General features: G+C 40.5%; 1 protein-coding gene across 1 annotated transcript; it reads left to right on the top strand.

The window, feature by feature from the left end:
* Positions 1–5,762: 5,762 nt before the first annotated feature.
* On the top strand, positions 5,763–7,436 carry LOC146467993 (uncharacterized). Its single transcript, XM_085124863.1, has one exon. The coding sequence runs from the start codon at positions 6,078–6,080 to the stop codon at positions 6,825–6,827; it is 750 nt and encodes a 249-aa protein (XP_084980989.1). The 5' UTR covers positions 5,763–6,077; the 3' UTR covers positions 6,828–7,436.
* The last annotated feature ends 9,817 nt before the right edge of the window (positions 7,437–17,253 follow it).

Raw genomic sequence — 17,253 nt, 5'->3', positions numbered from 1 at the left:
AGTGTGAATAAAATAAACTAAACTGAACTGAACTGTTGGACCTCCCAAAAAGTCCACCCTAGCCTGCAAATACAGCTGCCTCTTATCTCTCCTGCCAGGACAGGTGATCACAAGGAACAGGCCCATAGTGGTGAGAGTATTCACATGCTTGCTAACCCCTTCCCTCCCCCCCCCCCCGCCCCCTTTACCCCCAAATAAAAAATAAAAACGTGCTAAAATCTTTCCAACCAAAAACAGTCCACCAGAAAAATTGTAACCCAAAAAAGTCTTCAATTGCCCTTTGTCCACCCCCCCCCTCCCTCCTCCCTCAGCAATATACCTGAGTGCCCTCCCCAGGACCAATACATCTCTCAGGAATTTAAATGAAATGTTCCATAATGATATTGTAATGTTATTTATATGATAATATTATATATTAACATAGTAGTTGGACTCAAAGAACATGCAGTTGAAGATGATGTCCAAGTGTTATTATATACTGACATACAGTTATTTATTTGTAATAAATAATTCACAAACTAGGTTCATACATGTATATTAGTTTTTATAGTTAATATTACAATGATGGATTCCCAGTTTTTGCTCGAAGTCAACACGTTTCTTGTCCATCAGAAAGAACGGTTTTTAATCCTCATTTTTCAATTTTAGTAGTAATTTACAAGGGCGCCAAAAAAAAATAACAATAAAATAATTTGTAAAAGATAATTAAATTGTGATTTTAATTACAGTTAAACCTCTTTACTTCAAACAGTTTACTTGGTCCCTGTGAAAATCCCATACACATTCTGTATTTAAGAAAACCTGTATAATGCGAACCCTTTGTAATACAGACGTTACACTTACTCGTCCCAAATGGACCACATGAATCCAAATTAGCCCGAATCGACCTACCCCTCCCATCTTAAAGGTGCCCCCTACCACAGACGTTACACTAACTCTTGTCTCAAATGCCCCCCTTCCCCGATATGAATACAAATCGGCGCAAATCTACCTATCCCTCTTCTCTAAAATGTGTCCCCTGCCACTCTTCTGCAAAATCAACCCGTTTCCTGTGGTTTGGATAAAGCCGGGTTGCTCGAAAACTAACTTGCAAGAAAAGTTTGTTGGGTGGCCACGGTAAGGCGCGTCGCACTGTAAAAGCCAAAATGGCGATTTTAAGAAAAAATTAAGGCTAAAATCTATAGAGAAAAGATCGAAAATCGCTCTTATCTTGGAGATTTGGTGACGTACCCGTACTGGTCTCTACCGTAGAGACAGGGACATTCGTTCCATACCCGGGAGATTCCCAGATAGTCCAGATAATGGGCGAGAGTTGGCATATACTTCCTGAGGCCTTTTTTCACATACTATAACCCACTAAATGGGTAATTGAACCCTGCCGAGCACACACCCATGACAAGCCGCCAGCTCTTCCCAGGGATTGCAAAACTCCCAGGGATTTTCCATATTAATGTCAGGGAAGTAATGCCCCTATTGAGAGAGGCCACCAACGAGACCTTTTGAAAGAAATACCTCGAATGTCATCTTTTGGTTTCCAAGATCGCTTCCGGGCCTCTAAAGGGATATCTCTGTACACTATAGAAATTTGATCTGTTTCGATTTTTTAGTTGAATTTAAGTCGCAAAAAATTTGGGGGGTACAGATCCTATTCCCCTCGAAATTGTTACCCGTTAAGATTGGCGTTCCAAAACTCCTAGCTGGTCTTTTTTGGGTCTCTTAACGACATTTTCCTCCAGTCCGAAAACAAAGAAATTAATTTTCCCAAGTTAACAAAGTTTTCCGTGACAAAACACCAGAGAAAATGCCAGTTTTAGTTTTTTCAGCTTTGCAACTGAATCCGAATTTGTGAGGCGATTTAAGCCTTCTGAACTGATATTCATGAACATGAACTTTTTGGTGCCAGTATTGTACTAACCAGCAGGTACAAAACTAGATAATAGTCTTAAAAGATTAACGCTCTCACTACAGACAGGTCTTTCTGTTGAAATGGTTGAAAAATTAATTCTAAAATGTCAGAAGCATTCGACGATAACGTGTTCTGTTTTCCCTGATATTTCTGTGTCCTTTAAACACATATTTGTATAAGCTAATACAGTGTCATCTGTTCAAATGCTTGAGCTGAAAATTTAAGTTAATGAAAGTTTTAGGGAAGGCAATTTTATTCCCCGAATTTACAAGCTGTTGTTCAGTGGTTTTACGAAAACGCCAGCTGACCTTAGCTCTTTTCTTACTTTTAATGGCATTTTTGCCCCTTTGAAAACGAAAGGACTATTGTAGTTTTCCAGTGTTACGACATTTTGAGCTGAAATGTTGCCGAAGAAATTGTAGATTTTCTTTACAACTAAATCTGAATTTCCAAAGGCGATTAAGGCCTTTCGAACAGATATCCACCGAATTAAGCCGTTGGATGCCCCTAAAATGTGACTGTTCAGACGAAAGCTCCATTTGAGGGTTAAGTTCTGTCGTATTATTTTGCTATTCACGATTATTCAACCTTCTGACTCGTCTTGAGTGACTCAATACCAAAGACATCTTCTGAGCAGAACTTTCCTGCGAACGTTTTTTTTTTTTTTTTTTAATCTTTTTAAGGTGTCCTAACTTTTGATTCTGCAAAGGAAACTCTTAATTGTCCCTATTCAATTAAAAGCTACTGAGCAGAACTATCCTTTGGTGCTGTTTATATGTTGTTTAAGGCGAGTCTTTGGATGAAATCAAAGGAAATGCTACCGAGCAGAATTTTCGTAAGGCGTGCTGTTTTTTCAAGCTGTTTAAGGTGTTCTTACTCTTGAGTCTGTGAATGAAGCCCTCAAGTGTCGCCATTCAATCAAAGACCCCTTAACAGTGCCTTCCATTGGTTATGTTTGTTCATTGCTGTTTAAGTTCTTCTAAATTTTGAGTTTGCGGTTGACGCCCTGGAAAAGTGTGACCATTCAAATGAAAGAGCTTCTGAGCAGTGCTGAGAAGTATCTTACTGTGATGCTGTTTATTATGCTGTGCAAGGTGGTTTTAACTGCAAGTCTGTGGATGAAGTGCACAAGTGCTGACGTTCAAATGATAGCCGGCTGTGAACAGTACTTTCCCGTGGTTCTGTTTATTATCCAAGTCTGTGGATGAAGCCCCTCAAGAGGTTAATACCATTTCAAATGAAAGCTATTGAGCAGTACCTTCCCGTAGTTCTTCTGATCTGTTGATTATTTTAATTACGAGACGAAATTTAAGACTTTTTCGTGGCCCTCACCTTGGACTCCAACAAGAGCGATTTCATTAACGTATACATGCTATCTGTCGTTTCATAAAAAAACTGCTCAAAATAAAAGTTTTCAAATCATGTTTACCAAACAGTGGGGTTGGGTGTTCTGTTCCAAAACAAACAACCCTTGCTGTGCCACACCACATTGCGTGACAACTGGCCGAGCTATCATGAGACAATAAACAAAGGAGGGGCTTACCTACAACACTGCCAGCTAAACCTGTCTAGTCCGTCGACGAAAAATGATCACGAAAAATATCGTTTCTAGTGTCAATAAATGTGCACGCAATTGGTCAATTATGTAAAAAACCTGTGAATTCGACGCATGCTTTATGTATACTGGCAGGAGCCGGGATCCTGATACTGACTTTCGTCTCAAGGACATTAAACAATTTTTTCCCTCCAGTTTGATTCTTTGAAGACATTTGCCAGTTTTTGACCTTCTGTGCCCCTTATTCCTTTTGTGTTTAAGGAAAACAGACAGGCCCGACGGATAGCAATGAAAGCATCTGTCTGCCGGCGAGACGTCGCAAATCAAACCAGACGGTAGCCATTGCAGCTTAGCTTCTTAATGCACTTTTTCTAAGGGGTTTGTGTAATGCTATTAAACTATTTTTAAAAGAGATCTTCCTCGTTTCACTTAAAACTCCCAGTCCAACAGTTTATTTTTAGCTTGTCTTGCTCAACTACTGTAGCGCGTTCGAGCCGTGTCTTTTACATTCCGTGTCAATATACAAGCAACTGAAGTTTAGACACTAGTTTTCAGTGCACGCATGCAAACAGAATCAAGACAGTGCCCACATTTTCGTCGCTCACTTTTTGCGGTTGTTCATGCTTCGCTACACTCAGTTGCAAATGTTTTTACATCTCAGCACTTGACTTTGAGCTCGTAAAGTTTGAGAGCACAGAAGCACTTTCTTGACCTATTATATAATTACCTGTCGTTTTTGGAACTTCAATTCCTTGTTTTTGCACTTGTCAGGAATTCAAGTTTAGCGCGCGTTTGTCTCCAGCAGCGTGGCGTGAGTGCTATGTGGGTGTGACAGACATTTTAGAACGCAAGAGGCAGAGGCGTTGACAGCTAATACACCCAAAAGGAATGGGTTCTTTAAAATGGGCCCTTGTCCTAGTTAACCTAACTTCTTTCAAATTATCGAAATCTCGATATTCTGAAGTGCCAGCTAAAAACGACATCCCTGAACAGAACCTGAGACCTGTTGTGTTCAAATCCTCCAATTTGGGCGTACAGTATTGGTAGGCACACATCACAGCGAGAGCTAATCAAGTCAATTTTTCAGTTTTGGCATTTTGTCAATTGCTTTCACGCCCTGCGTTCTGTAGTTTTTGTGCATTTACCCAAATCGCAGGAATGACTATTTTAAAAGTGCTGCTGCTATTTTTATCGATATCGCTGTCAGAACAGTTCAAACATGCATTTATATTTGGGGTGTAGTGTCCGACCCGGCCGCAGCAAGATTCTTATCACACGTTACACATGTGGGCTGAAAACTCGATTCAGTAGGAATATTTTGCTTGTTCGTACGACAAAACGTTTTTCAAAGTGTAAGGTTAATTGCGCAAACCGAAATCGGTAGGTTCTTTTGTAGTTACTTGACTGTCTTAATTGGTTTGAAAGAACTTGATTGAACAACATGGAGGTCTGGCGCGTGCTAGTTGCTTAAAGATCCAGGGGTTTGCACGTGGATTTCACACATGATCACATTAGTGAGCTTGTAATTTACTCAAATTCAATTGTATCTGCGGATGCACCGCTGAATTACTTTCTTGCGGTTTGTTTGCCTTGCTGCCGACACAAAAGCTCGCTCTTGTTGGCCTTCGTGTACAGACCCACACCAGCTGAATATGGGATGAATATCCTGGTTGCTAAGGTGTTTACAACCTGCTAAGCAATTATGATAAACAAGTAGGCGTGACCGCGTTAGAGGTTTTTCGATTGTCTAAAGGCACAACCGCCCGATTCACTGCTACCAGCAATTCTCGATTCATCGTGAAAAGAGATTTTGTTGTGCGCAACCTACGGAACTTAAAATTCCGTGTCTTTTCAGCAATGTGTCAGCAAAGGTAAGAGCACTTTCAATTACTTTTGTCAGGAGCTTTTATGTACCCTCCCTTGGGGGTTTTACCGGTGGCTCACGCCTTCCATCTCAGGTGTAAACAACCTTGTTTTCTCGAACAACCTGCTCAACGAAACAACGACGGAAGGCCGCCAAGCTCTTTCCGCTTCAGCTCGGCCGCCTTCTACATCGGATTTGCACTTTATCGATAGGGGACTTAGCAGAGGAAATTTGAATTTCCGACGGCTCGACCCGGGCACTTGAAAGGTCGTCAAGATAAAAAATACTTATGTGTTTGTCAATGTTAGCACGTGTACCTTTTGGTTATTGAACTACACGAGCCAATAGGCGCGCCGAAATTAGCATTAATTAGCTTAGCAGGTTTTGTTGGCCACGCCTCCTTGCGCGCGGAAACGGTTCTTTTGTTGTCATTGAACGGAAACAAAACCCACTTTCAACCTGGCCCAGCTGTTGCCGTCACTCGAAAATATTCAAACTCAAGGGATACTCGCATGAATCGGACATAATCTTCTGCGCTGGGTCGTGGAAGTATCTTACGTATACGTGAGCGCCGGTTTCGGGCTAAAGCCCCGATTAAGTTTCTCTTGCCTCTATCTCGGTTCCATTACGAAGTTGTTCCTGTGGTTTTAGAGCGGAGAGTCGCCGAAAGAAGGAAAATTCGCCGGAAATTTTCTGGGATTGCGTGCGACGGACTCAAGAATCAGAAACGCGGCTTTGAAGTTTAAAGGAAGATGGCGACACAAGCCTTTTTTTCGCCGAGCGTGGCTTTGGACACTCTCTCAGCCGCGCGCTGTTTATTGGACATGTCAAAAATTTTTCCCAAGAAACCTGCGCCGGTTTGCGTCGAAAACTCGTCCTCTTCGCCTTTGTTGATGTTCGCGAAAATCTTGGCTTCGATGGAGGAGGAGTGTTTTATGATCGAAAAACATTCGTGTCTTGCGAACAACGCTAAGGTGGTGTCTAACACGAAGACAGGCGTGGGATCTGAAGTTCACATCAAGGACACAGAACAGCGAAAACGCGCGAGGGATGTAACCGCGATAGAGACAGAGAACTCTAGCGTTACAAGACACGATATAAATGACGACACGCCCTCTGAACATGAACTGATCTCGAAACCAAAACAAAAGTCGCGACGGCGGAATACGCGGCGCAGAGCCGAGCAGGAAAAGAAAATTCACGCTTGTCACTACCCAGGCTGCGATAAAAAATATGGAAAGAGTAGCCATCTTAAGGCGCATCTCCGTACACACACCGGCGAGCGGCCGTTCCAGTGCAATTGGACAGGATGCGAGAAAAAGTTCGCTCGCTCAGACGAGCTCGCCCGACACTACCGCACTCACACGGGCGAAAAACGTTACGTGTGTACCATTTGCACCAAGCGCTTCATGAGAAGCGATCATCTTTCGAAGCACGCCAAAACGCATGGATTGAAGTCGCGAAAAGAACTCAGCAGACCCACGAACCCAATGTTCTTTTGAAGCCCGAGCGCTTTGGTTGCGCGTGTCTTGGAGCTTTGGAACGTCGCGCGCGCGATTACAATTGCGTGCGTTGTTGACCGCAGTTTACGACTGATCATAGTTTCCACTGAGAATGCTGGGGGATCAGAAGTAGAAACAGTAGGAGACATCTTTTTTAGCCAAAATAGAACACGAAGGATAGTCATTCCAGCTTATAGGGTCTTATATTTCGGCTTATTCCCTTCTTTTATTGACATACATACATGTCACGTTTACAATAGGGCGCCAAGATTTCGCCCTCTTAGCTTAGTGACTATAGCTGTGATATTATAATGGTGACTTAAGCCTGTTTCATCGCCAATTGGCCAGATCGAATGCAGTTAAGCTTTCCAAATTCATAGAATAATTTTGTAGCTCCTATTTCTGGAGTAGAATCGTTTATTATCACACCCTTTTGTAAATTAAAGATGTTTTTTTTTTTCTAAAGGCAAAATTTTTTAATTGGGCTGTCAATATATTCAGCTGGTCTGAATCAATTTTTGTTTTGGCTGTATCACTTTATTTTGAAACAATATGCAATACAACCGCTTTAATATGAGAATATCTTTAATAAAATTGTGGATAATTTTATGGCATAAATGTGTCGTTAATCGACTAAGTTTTTGTACTGTTTACATTAACCTTTCCATTTATTGCGCAATATAAAGGCAAGACGCGCTTCCGGTCCTAGCAGTTTTCTCTTAGCTGTTTTTCATTACATAAAGTAAATGACTTGAAATGAATTATTTTGTTTATATGTTGACAAAGACAGTCTACGTACACCGTAGATTTGCTTATGGCGTTGGAAATTCCGTGCGAGATTTACGTGTCCTTTCAAACGCGGTATGGTGTTTTTTTTTACCCTCGAGCGGTTTAGCTGCATGAATTGAACGTGCACTCGATATGCAAATGCAATGCAAACTTTGGACAATGTCAAGGCCAAACAGGCACGCGCGCGTATGAATTTAAATTAGCAAACGAGCTAAATATAGCAAGGAGCAGCTGTACAACTTCTTGGCCAGAAGAAGTTCCAACGCGACGCGAAAATCTTTAAGGAGTTTCTCTCTCTCTCCCCTCCCCCCCCCCCCCCTCCCTTTCCCCCTGTCCAACGCATTTTATACACCGTTTAAATACCTTGCGAGCCTTATGCTTTTTCAAGATGGAAGCTTCTGACCTGTCTTCTAGGTAGTTTTTCACTCGCATTGAAACTGTACTTTAATTGAATGTCGTTTCATTGTTTTTTGTTTTATTTCATCAGTTTTTTCAGACCCGATACACAAGAATTTGACAACAACACTGCTGTGGGCGGAAAGCATGTTCACAGAAAGACTCCCTTTAAGAGCTAGAAATATTTAATTCTAAAAGTGTTTTCTCGTTATTTGAAAAATGATCTGTTGGGTTTTGTTTTTCAATAATAAAGTACCTCCAGCTAAACAATAAAAATCCTGTGGGAAAATTTTTGTATCACCCATTGTTCTTAAGAAGCCTTGTATCCCCCACCCCACCCCACTGAAATTTTCTCTCACGCTTCATCAATAAGGCAGGTACCTGGCAAATTTTAATATCAAGAATTGTTTTTATTGCTTTTCGGTTCTTATGGTTTGAGCGCATTATCCGCTATGGCTTAAAGATAATGTTTATTTATTATTGTTGTTGAAAAAATTCTTAGTTCTGCCTCCCTGATTCCCTTGCCAGCTGCCGTTTTGGAATTTCGTGTTAAACAAAACTTGATATTCTACAAAGGTAAACAGACAGACGCGGCTTCGCGCTTATCAATTGAATTCCACAGTTTCAAGAGAAGATCCTAACCGCCCATCATTAATGAAAGTCAGGACCGCTTTTCCATTGAGCTACGTTTTCATTTTGCCTGCATTCCGATGTCTAGAAATTGTGGAAAGGCCACCTTATCTTTTGTTTCAGCTAAAGAAAGAAGCTTTTCTTTTTATTGGGCGATTGTAAAGCCAGCTGCCACGCGTCGAAAGTCTTTATCCTTTCAAATCCGCTTTGTTTTCTCAATGCATGTATTATTTAAATAAGTGAACTTTGTCCTTTGAGAATAAACACTAACAACACCGAGTTTGTTCTTTTCAGTTTATGAAACCCACGTGGCTAGATGCTCAACTTTTGTTGGCTTCCGGTGTGAAAATACGAGTGTGAAATATTTTGTTTTGAGCTGCAACACTAGAGAAAAGCTGGCACCAGCAACAAATACCAGCTGAATCATCGTTTACGTTAGTGCAGTTGCACAATAGGAAAGGACCATGAAAGGCTGTTTAAAGTTATCAAATTAAAAAGGTTTTATTGGTACATGACTGGTACCTTGTAGCTGCGGAACACATTTTCCTAAGAGCGCCTAAAGTCACATTTGAATGGTCACACCTTAGGATTTCATCCACGCACTCAAAAATTAAAACCACCTTCTTGAGGAAAAAAAAAGAAGAAAAAACAGTACCACAGTAAAGTACTAGTCAGTAGCTTTCATTTGAATGGCCACACTTTGAGATTTCATTCACAGATCCACCTCGTACAGCACAATAAATAGGCTACAGGAAAAGTACTGCTCAGTAGCTTTCCGTTTCATGAATGGCCATACTTAGTTAATCTGCACACTCGAAAATTTTATGACAGTTTAAAGTTTGAGTGCCACCCTTGAAGTCTCCTATTAGATTAAAATATAGGGAAGGAATATGCCTTCCTTCAACCAGATTTTTTTTTTTTTGCCCCATTTGTCCGGCGAGTTTGGCCCGCTTCCTTCCCAGTGCGGAGTGATTTAAAATTGCATAATGACTACCTTTTCAGCTAGTGTCAGGTACCCAGCTGTGGCTATTGAAATAAAAGATGACCAGCTGTGTCGTCATGTTGAGCTGGTTGTTTTTTTTATTAAAATCTCTTATATAATTTTTTAGCTTCCAACTTTGTGAAAGGTTTCAGTTTTGAGACATATGCAACTTTATGAAACTAACGCTTATAGTTCATATCTCTCGGTAATGATTTGTTTAATATGACCTTAACCTTGCAGTTTTGAAATTTCGAAACCAAGTTAAATATATAACCGTTCCGCTAATTAAAATCAATTACTATCGCTAATGAGGGTAAAATTACCGCCTTTTACCGCCCGCTGGTAACTTTTGTGACGTCACAAAAGCCTAATCTCCGCTTAAGGTTGAGGGGACCGGTAGTGCGTTTGTCAATCACTTTGTGAAAGCCTGTTTTTTTCGAATTCTGGTTCCTATAGTTTTAGTATGCTCGAATTTCTAACGTTCTTCCATTTGCCCCTTCTAATTTCAACACCATTTGTGTTTTGGTTAACAGAAATGATGGAAGCCTAGGGAACAACCCTACTATTAGCCGTGGTGTTAAATTTCGAAATCAATGCCAGCTGCACAGACAAAAGCCTATTTATAATCTTTTTATGTCAATCAAAATTCCCCCTTTTTTCATTTTTATCTTTTCCCTTCATCGTCAGCTCTGAGCCATAATTCCTGTTCTTACCGCCTTACGTTTCGAGTTTGCTTCAGATGACGCCTCCGCAGTTATTAAATTTTCCTAGATATTGCAACCGCTGCTCACGCGAAACGCGAGGTCCACGAGTATTGCCGCGCGCGTGAAGGCGGCAATCGCGCGAGATGATCCTTAGGGCAACAATGGCGAAGGCACTTCTATACACTCATTCTTTTCCTTTCTTGTGTAATTTCTTTGTTTTATATCTTTGGTTTTCCTTTCAATTTTGTTTTGGTTTTTTTCTAATCGTTGTCTGATAACTACAGGTCATAACGATTCTTGTTCAAAGATTTTCTAAAAGGTAACTGAAAGGACTTAACTTCCACTCTCGTGGACTCTCAGTCAAACATACAGCTGTTTCGACAAAGTTTGTCCAAAAAAAGTGTAAAAGCGTACGCGACAATGCCGAAAGGTAGTCTGGGAATGCCCATTGAATTTCAATAAAAGCTCAGAATCCACAATGTCTCGACCGTACAGTGAAGACTTGAGATGTCGAGCAATATGGATTCTGAGCTTTCATTGAAATTTATTGTGTATTTCCCAGACTACCTTTCGGTATTGTCGCGTACGCTTTTACGCTTTTTTGGACAACCTTTGTCAAAACAGCTGTATTTAGAATTGCTCCATCTCCTTTTCTCGACCATCCTTATGAAACAGTGTTTGAATCAGTTCTCAGTGATGTTTCTGAGATCCTATTGGAATCAGATCAATTCTCAGCAAACCACCGTTTCGGGATCTTTTTTAAGGGATGCCTGATCTTATCGATCCCGAGGGTGGTGGCAAGTTCTCGTTTGCCCACGTTGAACTGAGCATTTCCTCAAATCTGACACATGTTTAATTAAACTGGAGAAACAAAAAGAAAAAAAAACTATGGTTAACGTTTTGTCCTCGTTTGGCGTTAATCGCGTCACACTTTGAACATCCGGGCGTTTAGAAGTTGAAACAAAGACAGCAGGGAATGTTCATATAAAGTGACTCTTCGAACAATCGGGGCATTTAGAGCGGAAGTCGAAATGACGAATTGGACAATACTGTTTATTTTCTTGTTCTGATCGACGCTTTGCTTGACATTGCATGATCAATATTCTATCACGCGACGCGACCACCTCATATCTAATCGTTTAATATAACAGACATTTATTGTAGCTTACTGACTCCAGTTTTAATTGCAACCAGTCGGCATGTTGTTGCTCCTTAAATTAAATCACTTTAACAGGAAATTGTTTAAACTAATACCTACTTGAATATTCATCTCGGACAATCTAGCAATTTCCCCGAGGAGGTAAAATTCTTGATAAGAGATTTAGTTTCTAAGGAAACTGTGATGTTGCGTTGCTGGGGGAGTGGAAACAAATATATTTGGTCAGCTGTTTGGTCAGTTTTATCAAGATAATTTGGAAATTCGAGAGCTGTCCGAGAGTTGAGGTTCGCTCTGACGAAGGGCTAACGCTCGAAATGCCAGCTCTAGAATCTCTTAATGGTGGCTACACTCAGATGATAAAACCAAACTGAAATATATTGTTAAAATTCATGTCACGTCCCTTCTTACGATCTTACGTAGAAAATGTCATAGTTTCCAATAGCAAGGGGGCGAAAGTCAACAAGACTAGCACGTATATTGCAAACTTTCGCAATGCAGACAATGCATGCGTGGTTGATAATTTGAATTTTTTTTCTGGTTGAACACATTTTTCCCTGTTTACGTTTGTTATTATTCTCGTATTTTGCGATATTGGGTTTCAGCGCTAGAAAAAACATTGTCTTCCTCACCACTTACGTCAGCGCGCGTTATTAAACGTCTTTTCTGGGAAAAGTGCCATCACAATCAACAAGGTCGTATAGTTTTTAGTAATGAGATGGAATATTCAACCAGAATTCGGAACAGCTCTCAGAAAACTAACCTAAGGCTTCCAACGTGGGGATGTTGTATTTACTTTCAGCGCTACTCTCTTTTATGCAAGAACCTTCTTTTAAAAATAACGTTGATCTTGACTGAGAAAGGTCAAAATGTTGAGAACATGCTGAGAACGTACAAGAGCCTGAAAATTGGTCGGAATGGTTATATTAATTAATCTTATTTTTGTCATTTGTTTCAAAAATAACAAGAACAGGTGCAATGTAGTCGTTGGGTCACGTCTGTCTTGAAAAAGAACTTGATTATAACTGATAAATTCGTATCGCGTGCAGCAAAGTTCTTTTTACATCAATTCACAGTGAAAGTAGTTTGATGTAGGTAACAGAATTGTTTTGAAATTGAATTAGTTTCGAGGTAGTAGTTTATCGCAAAAATGTAAAACACCTTGTTTCCTTTACTCCAGACTAATAATGATGATGATGACGATGATGCGGATGGTGATAAATATAAGAACTGAGAAAAAAAAAACGTTTTAAGAACATTCAGCACCAAATCCTTTATAATCCATATTAACAACGTTCAGACTCAGGTCAAAAATGACAACAACAACAACAACAACAACAAAAGTCAAAGAAAGTGTCGCTAATTTTCGCAAGCGGCAGTTAAGGGTGGTGCCTTCCAATGCAGAGGTATTTTTGCAAATTTTGTGATTAAGCGGGAAACGAAGATCTTAGCAAGGGCTACTGGGACAACAAAAGAAAACTGGGGGAGCCATGCATTTTTTTAAGAGATATAATCGAGCAACAATAATTCCAAAGAAAAGCAGGCTTTAAACTACATGTATAGAATAATGTACGGCATTCTCTGTACATGTCCAAACTAAAGCTCACTTATCTCTGAAAAATGCGTCATTGCCCCCAATTTTCTTTATGGGTTCCACTCAACAACCGTTGCTAAGATCTATTTTTCCCGCGTAGTCATAAGCTGCCGCTAAAATAACTTTGTATTAGTGGGCACTGTCCTTAAGAAACCTGAGTTTCTCGGACTATCTCGAAATGCGCAGAACGCAGTGGCAAAAGGAGGCCCTGTCCTTTAAAACCTTTGAGTCAGTTTACGTATTCTTTACCATCTGATATAGCTATGACCAAGATATATCCCGAATTACTGACAACTTTTAATTAATCCTCATCCTTTCATAAAGTTGCCGACCATCTCAGTAATATGTTTGGTTATCCACTTTTCAAGATTATATTTCCCACAGAAAACGAACTTTTATAGGTCAGAACTCAAGTTGGTGTATCTCCGGCGATTTGTGTGCAAAGTCGTCACACTTACACGACTCGATGACTTAGCGGAGATTCAACTGAATGCAAACTCATCAAAATAAACAACAAAGGATATAAGATTTCACTACCCACCGTTGATACAACATCTAACAGCCAGCGTATCGCAAAATAGATAATGTTACGTTGTTAGAATGTCAATCGACTACATATAAATGCTATCGTTACGAAAGCTGGTTCCGCAGAACATGAAGCCTTTCACTTCCGAGTCCATCTGAGATTTGGACGCGAGGAAGAGCTGTACAAAAGCAAATGGGAACAATGAACGTCTGCCTGTCACGCTATCTTCCATCTTGATTTCAATTAGATGCGTGCATCTTGAGATAAGTTTTGAGAACCTCTAGTCGTTTTCAGATTTGGACAGTATTGTATTATGCGCGCCCCTTCTAACCTACCTAGGATTTGCCCTCGTTATTACCACTTTCACACTTTCGGAAAGTTGAGAAAAAATGTTCTCATCAGTATACTTTAAAGTGTTTCAAGTGGGCGCAGCTGGGCTTACCATTTCATGCTTCCTTCAAAGAAGTGTTCGTGTTTTTAAATGATCATATATAATCATACGATTTGCTTTGCAAAGTGCCGACAGCTGTCACGTTCCACGCACTGTGGTAACACTCATGTTTTGAGGTTTTCTCCGGCGGAGCTTCAATGCCCTATTAAACCGCATAATGCGTAAAAAAAAACATTATAGTGGCTTGTGGGTTTCTAACGGTAATGAGGCGCGTATAGAACTAATCGCGTACTGAAAAGACCGGCGGAAGTTGAGTGGTTTAAAGTTTTTGCCACACAAACGAACAACGTCAGTTTTGTAAAGAGAAAACGATCGCGGTATGACGTGTCTTGGAGTAGAATGATGATCGCAAACACACGGAAACCACCCTTCCCCCCTAAAAAAAAAAAATAAATAAGAGTGCACTGTATTCGACTGGAATGTGAGTAAAAGAAGGGAAATCAAGAAAGGGAGGCAGGGCCCTTCTAGTTAACATATGCCAGTTCCCAGCGCCGAAACAATGCGGAATAAAGGTCATGGACAACATTCTAGAATTTCTTACTTTTGATGCGGTTTTAATTTCCCAAGTTGAACTTTGATGCTACCGGAAAGAGTTCCTTAGCTTAAAACTGGCAGAACTGTCAAGTGAAGAGAGTTAAAGGCAAGTTTTTGACGAGTCGCATTCCATCGGTCCAAGGCACAGCGCGCTGTGTTGCCCAGCACGACATTGTCCCGTCGTAGCCCTGATACCACGACTGGATGATGATGATGTTGTCACCAATCAGTTTTATTTTGATTATTATCAATTTATTTTTATTTTTCTGTTCTCTCTCCTCCGTGAGGCTTCTTCGGGTAATTCGCTGACATTCTCATACTGGCGGAACTATGCACCATTCAGAGTAAACCCCGATCCCCCATCCCTCTCCTAGGTTGAGGAGAGGGGCGATAAGCGTGAAACAGGCACGCACGAGATGTTCTTCCGTGCATCGCTCTTATTTTGTTATTATAATTGTTTCTGGCTTTCCGTTCACCTCGCTTCCCATGATTTTTCACTCTTTTCATCTCCAGGAACCTGTGCTGGTCGAGGAGAAAGTGTTTGTTTGAAGGTGACGACTGCACCTAATGCTTGCCAAGATTTGTACGTGTACTTGAACCATACACCTGCGAAAATTGGATATTTACAAACCTATATATCCGCATCGCGTTCTAGGCAAGCTGGATCCAAACTGTTGCGTGCAAAATTCACAGAGACCGCTCACATTGACCCGGGCATTGACAAGTTGCTTTTTCTAGCGGCGTTTTTTTTTTCTTTTTTTTTTTGTCCTTTCAAAATTTACACTGAACAGCTACGAGGTGGCCTGTTCAGCGTCTACATCAAATAGCTATGATGAATGCCTTGTTTCCGCCGGCATTCTTCCCGACAGATTAGTTAAAAAGAACCTTAACGCCAACATAATATTTTTACCACGTTTTTTATTAATAACTTTCGGATTACTGAAAACTGATATCCACGAGACTGACCGGTGGGAGAAACCTCGAAAGGGCCGAAACTGCCGGAAGATTAAAAGGATGTGGATTTGTCTCTGGTGGCACGTTGCTCAAACGCACTATTCATTTTCAGATTAATTTCTGGCTAAAAGTTTAAATAATATTAAATAAGGTTCTTTTGGCGCTTTTAAAAAATCTCAACGCGCCAACAATTTCAAAATAGTAATGGCATTCGACACTTCCACTTGAGGAATAATATCCTAAGTAGGGATTTTTCTGCTCATATATACCTCGCAGGCCATTACTGGACATTTATGAAACCAAACTTTGATCTGGTCTGAAAAGCATCATTATATTGCCCCCACGTTTATGATAATGGTAGACAATGATGATACAGGTCCTACATTAAGTACTTCCCCTTTGCAAAGTCCAACAGGCAAGTGACGCAACAACGAATTATTGAAAACATGTCGTCTCCGTGTATTTATGGCTAACTTGTAAAAAAGAGTTTGTTGGGTGACCACAGTAAGGAGCGTCGCACTGTAAGCGTAGCTTCAGTGTCAGTATTATTATTATTATTATTATTATTATTATTATTATTATTATTATTATTATTATTATTAAGTTCTGTTGCATTTGCCGTGATTGACAGATTTGAGGACTTTGGTTTCGAATGTAGCAATTGGAAACGCTCCCATCACTTTCCCACAGGGAACTTTTTTAGTGCTAAAGAACGAAGAGTTTATACTAGTCTAGACGGATTATTCTCCTAATTCCACGTCAACCATAACAAAAAAAAAACTGGACACGGATTAGGAGAGATGAACTGTCTCGTCAACTAAACTGATTGCGGGGCTGGCACGACGGCAAAGGGCAATTTTATTTGGGCCAATAATTCAACTAGTACAACTAGTCTTCTTCAGCACCCAACGCTTCTTGAAACTTTAAATTTGAACGTAAACATATCAAGTGCTTAATGGCTAACTTCATGTAAAATGCGTAGCAAGCGTTTCCCGGTTTTTCGCTGTTTGAACGCGCCATCGTCTCAAACGTCCGCGCGGACAAAAAGCGAAAAACGCACAAATCGCTACGGAAAGCGCTTGCTACGTAGGTTACGCTTTATAAGATATACTATAAGCTCACTTGTAGGTGAAAAAGTTAAAAAAGGCTAGAAATGATTCATGACTATAAACATTCATTTCGAAACTGCGTAGTCTATCCGCCATGACCCCTTGACAATCCAACCCGATTGGTGTCATCATAATTTATCATCAGTGTATGATAAATTCCCACACAAAGGAATACAGCCGAATCGTAAGCCTTCGTAAACGGATAACCATTTGCAAGTGGATGTCGGGATTTGCAGATTATGGGAATGGAAGAGACAAGGTGGTCTAAGGGACCGTTCATTTTTTATGAGCATGTGGGGGCTGGTGGGATTTAGGGGGGGGGCACGAGAAAAAAAAAATGGCACTAAAGGGGGGGGGGGGGGCTACCAAAACAAATTGAGTGAAAGAGGGGGGGGGGGTCACCTGCAATAATTGGCTAGTAGGGGAAATTGAAAGTGGCTCAACACAGAAAGAGATGAAGAAATTGAATATTATTTCAATTTTATTTAATACGATTTTCCTAACCACTTTTAATTTGTTTTACATACTGAGGTCGAAATCTGCATTTCATATTAACAACAACGGAGGAAATGAAGCATATCTGTTGGAAAAGCAATAATGA

The sequence above is a fragment of the Pavona decussata genome, unplaced genomic scaffold (assembly GCF_977016875.1).
Source record: "Pavona decussata unplaced genomic scaffold, jaPavDecu1.1 SCAFFOLD_133, whole genome shotgun sequence".
Classification (NCBI taxonomy): Eukaryota; Metazoa; Cnidaria; class Anthozoa; order Scleractinia; family Agariciidae; genus Pavona; species Pavona decussata.
Note: the sequence above shows the minus strand (reverse complement) of the source record. Positions and strands in the feature narration are given on the sequence as shown.

Excerpts from the sequence above, each read along its gene's own strand:
- LOC146467993 (XM_085124863.1), top strand. The coding sequence starts at position 6,078 with ATGGCGACACAAGCCTTTTTTTCGCCGAGCGTGGCTTTGGACACTCTC.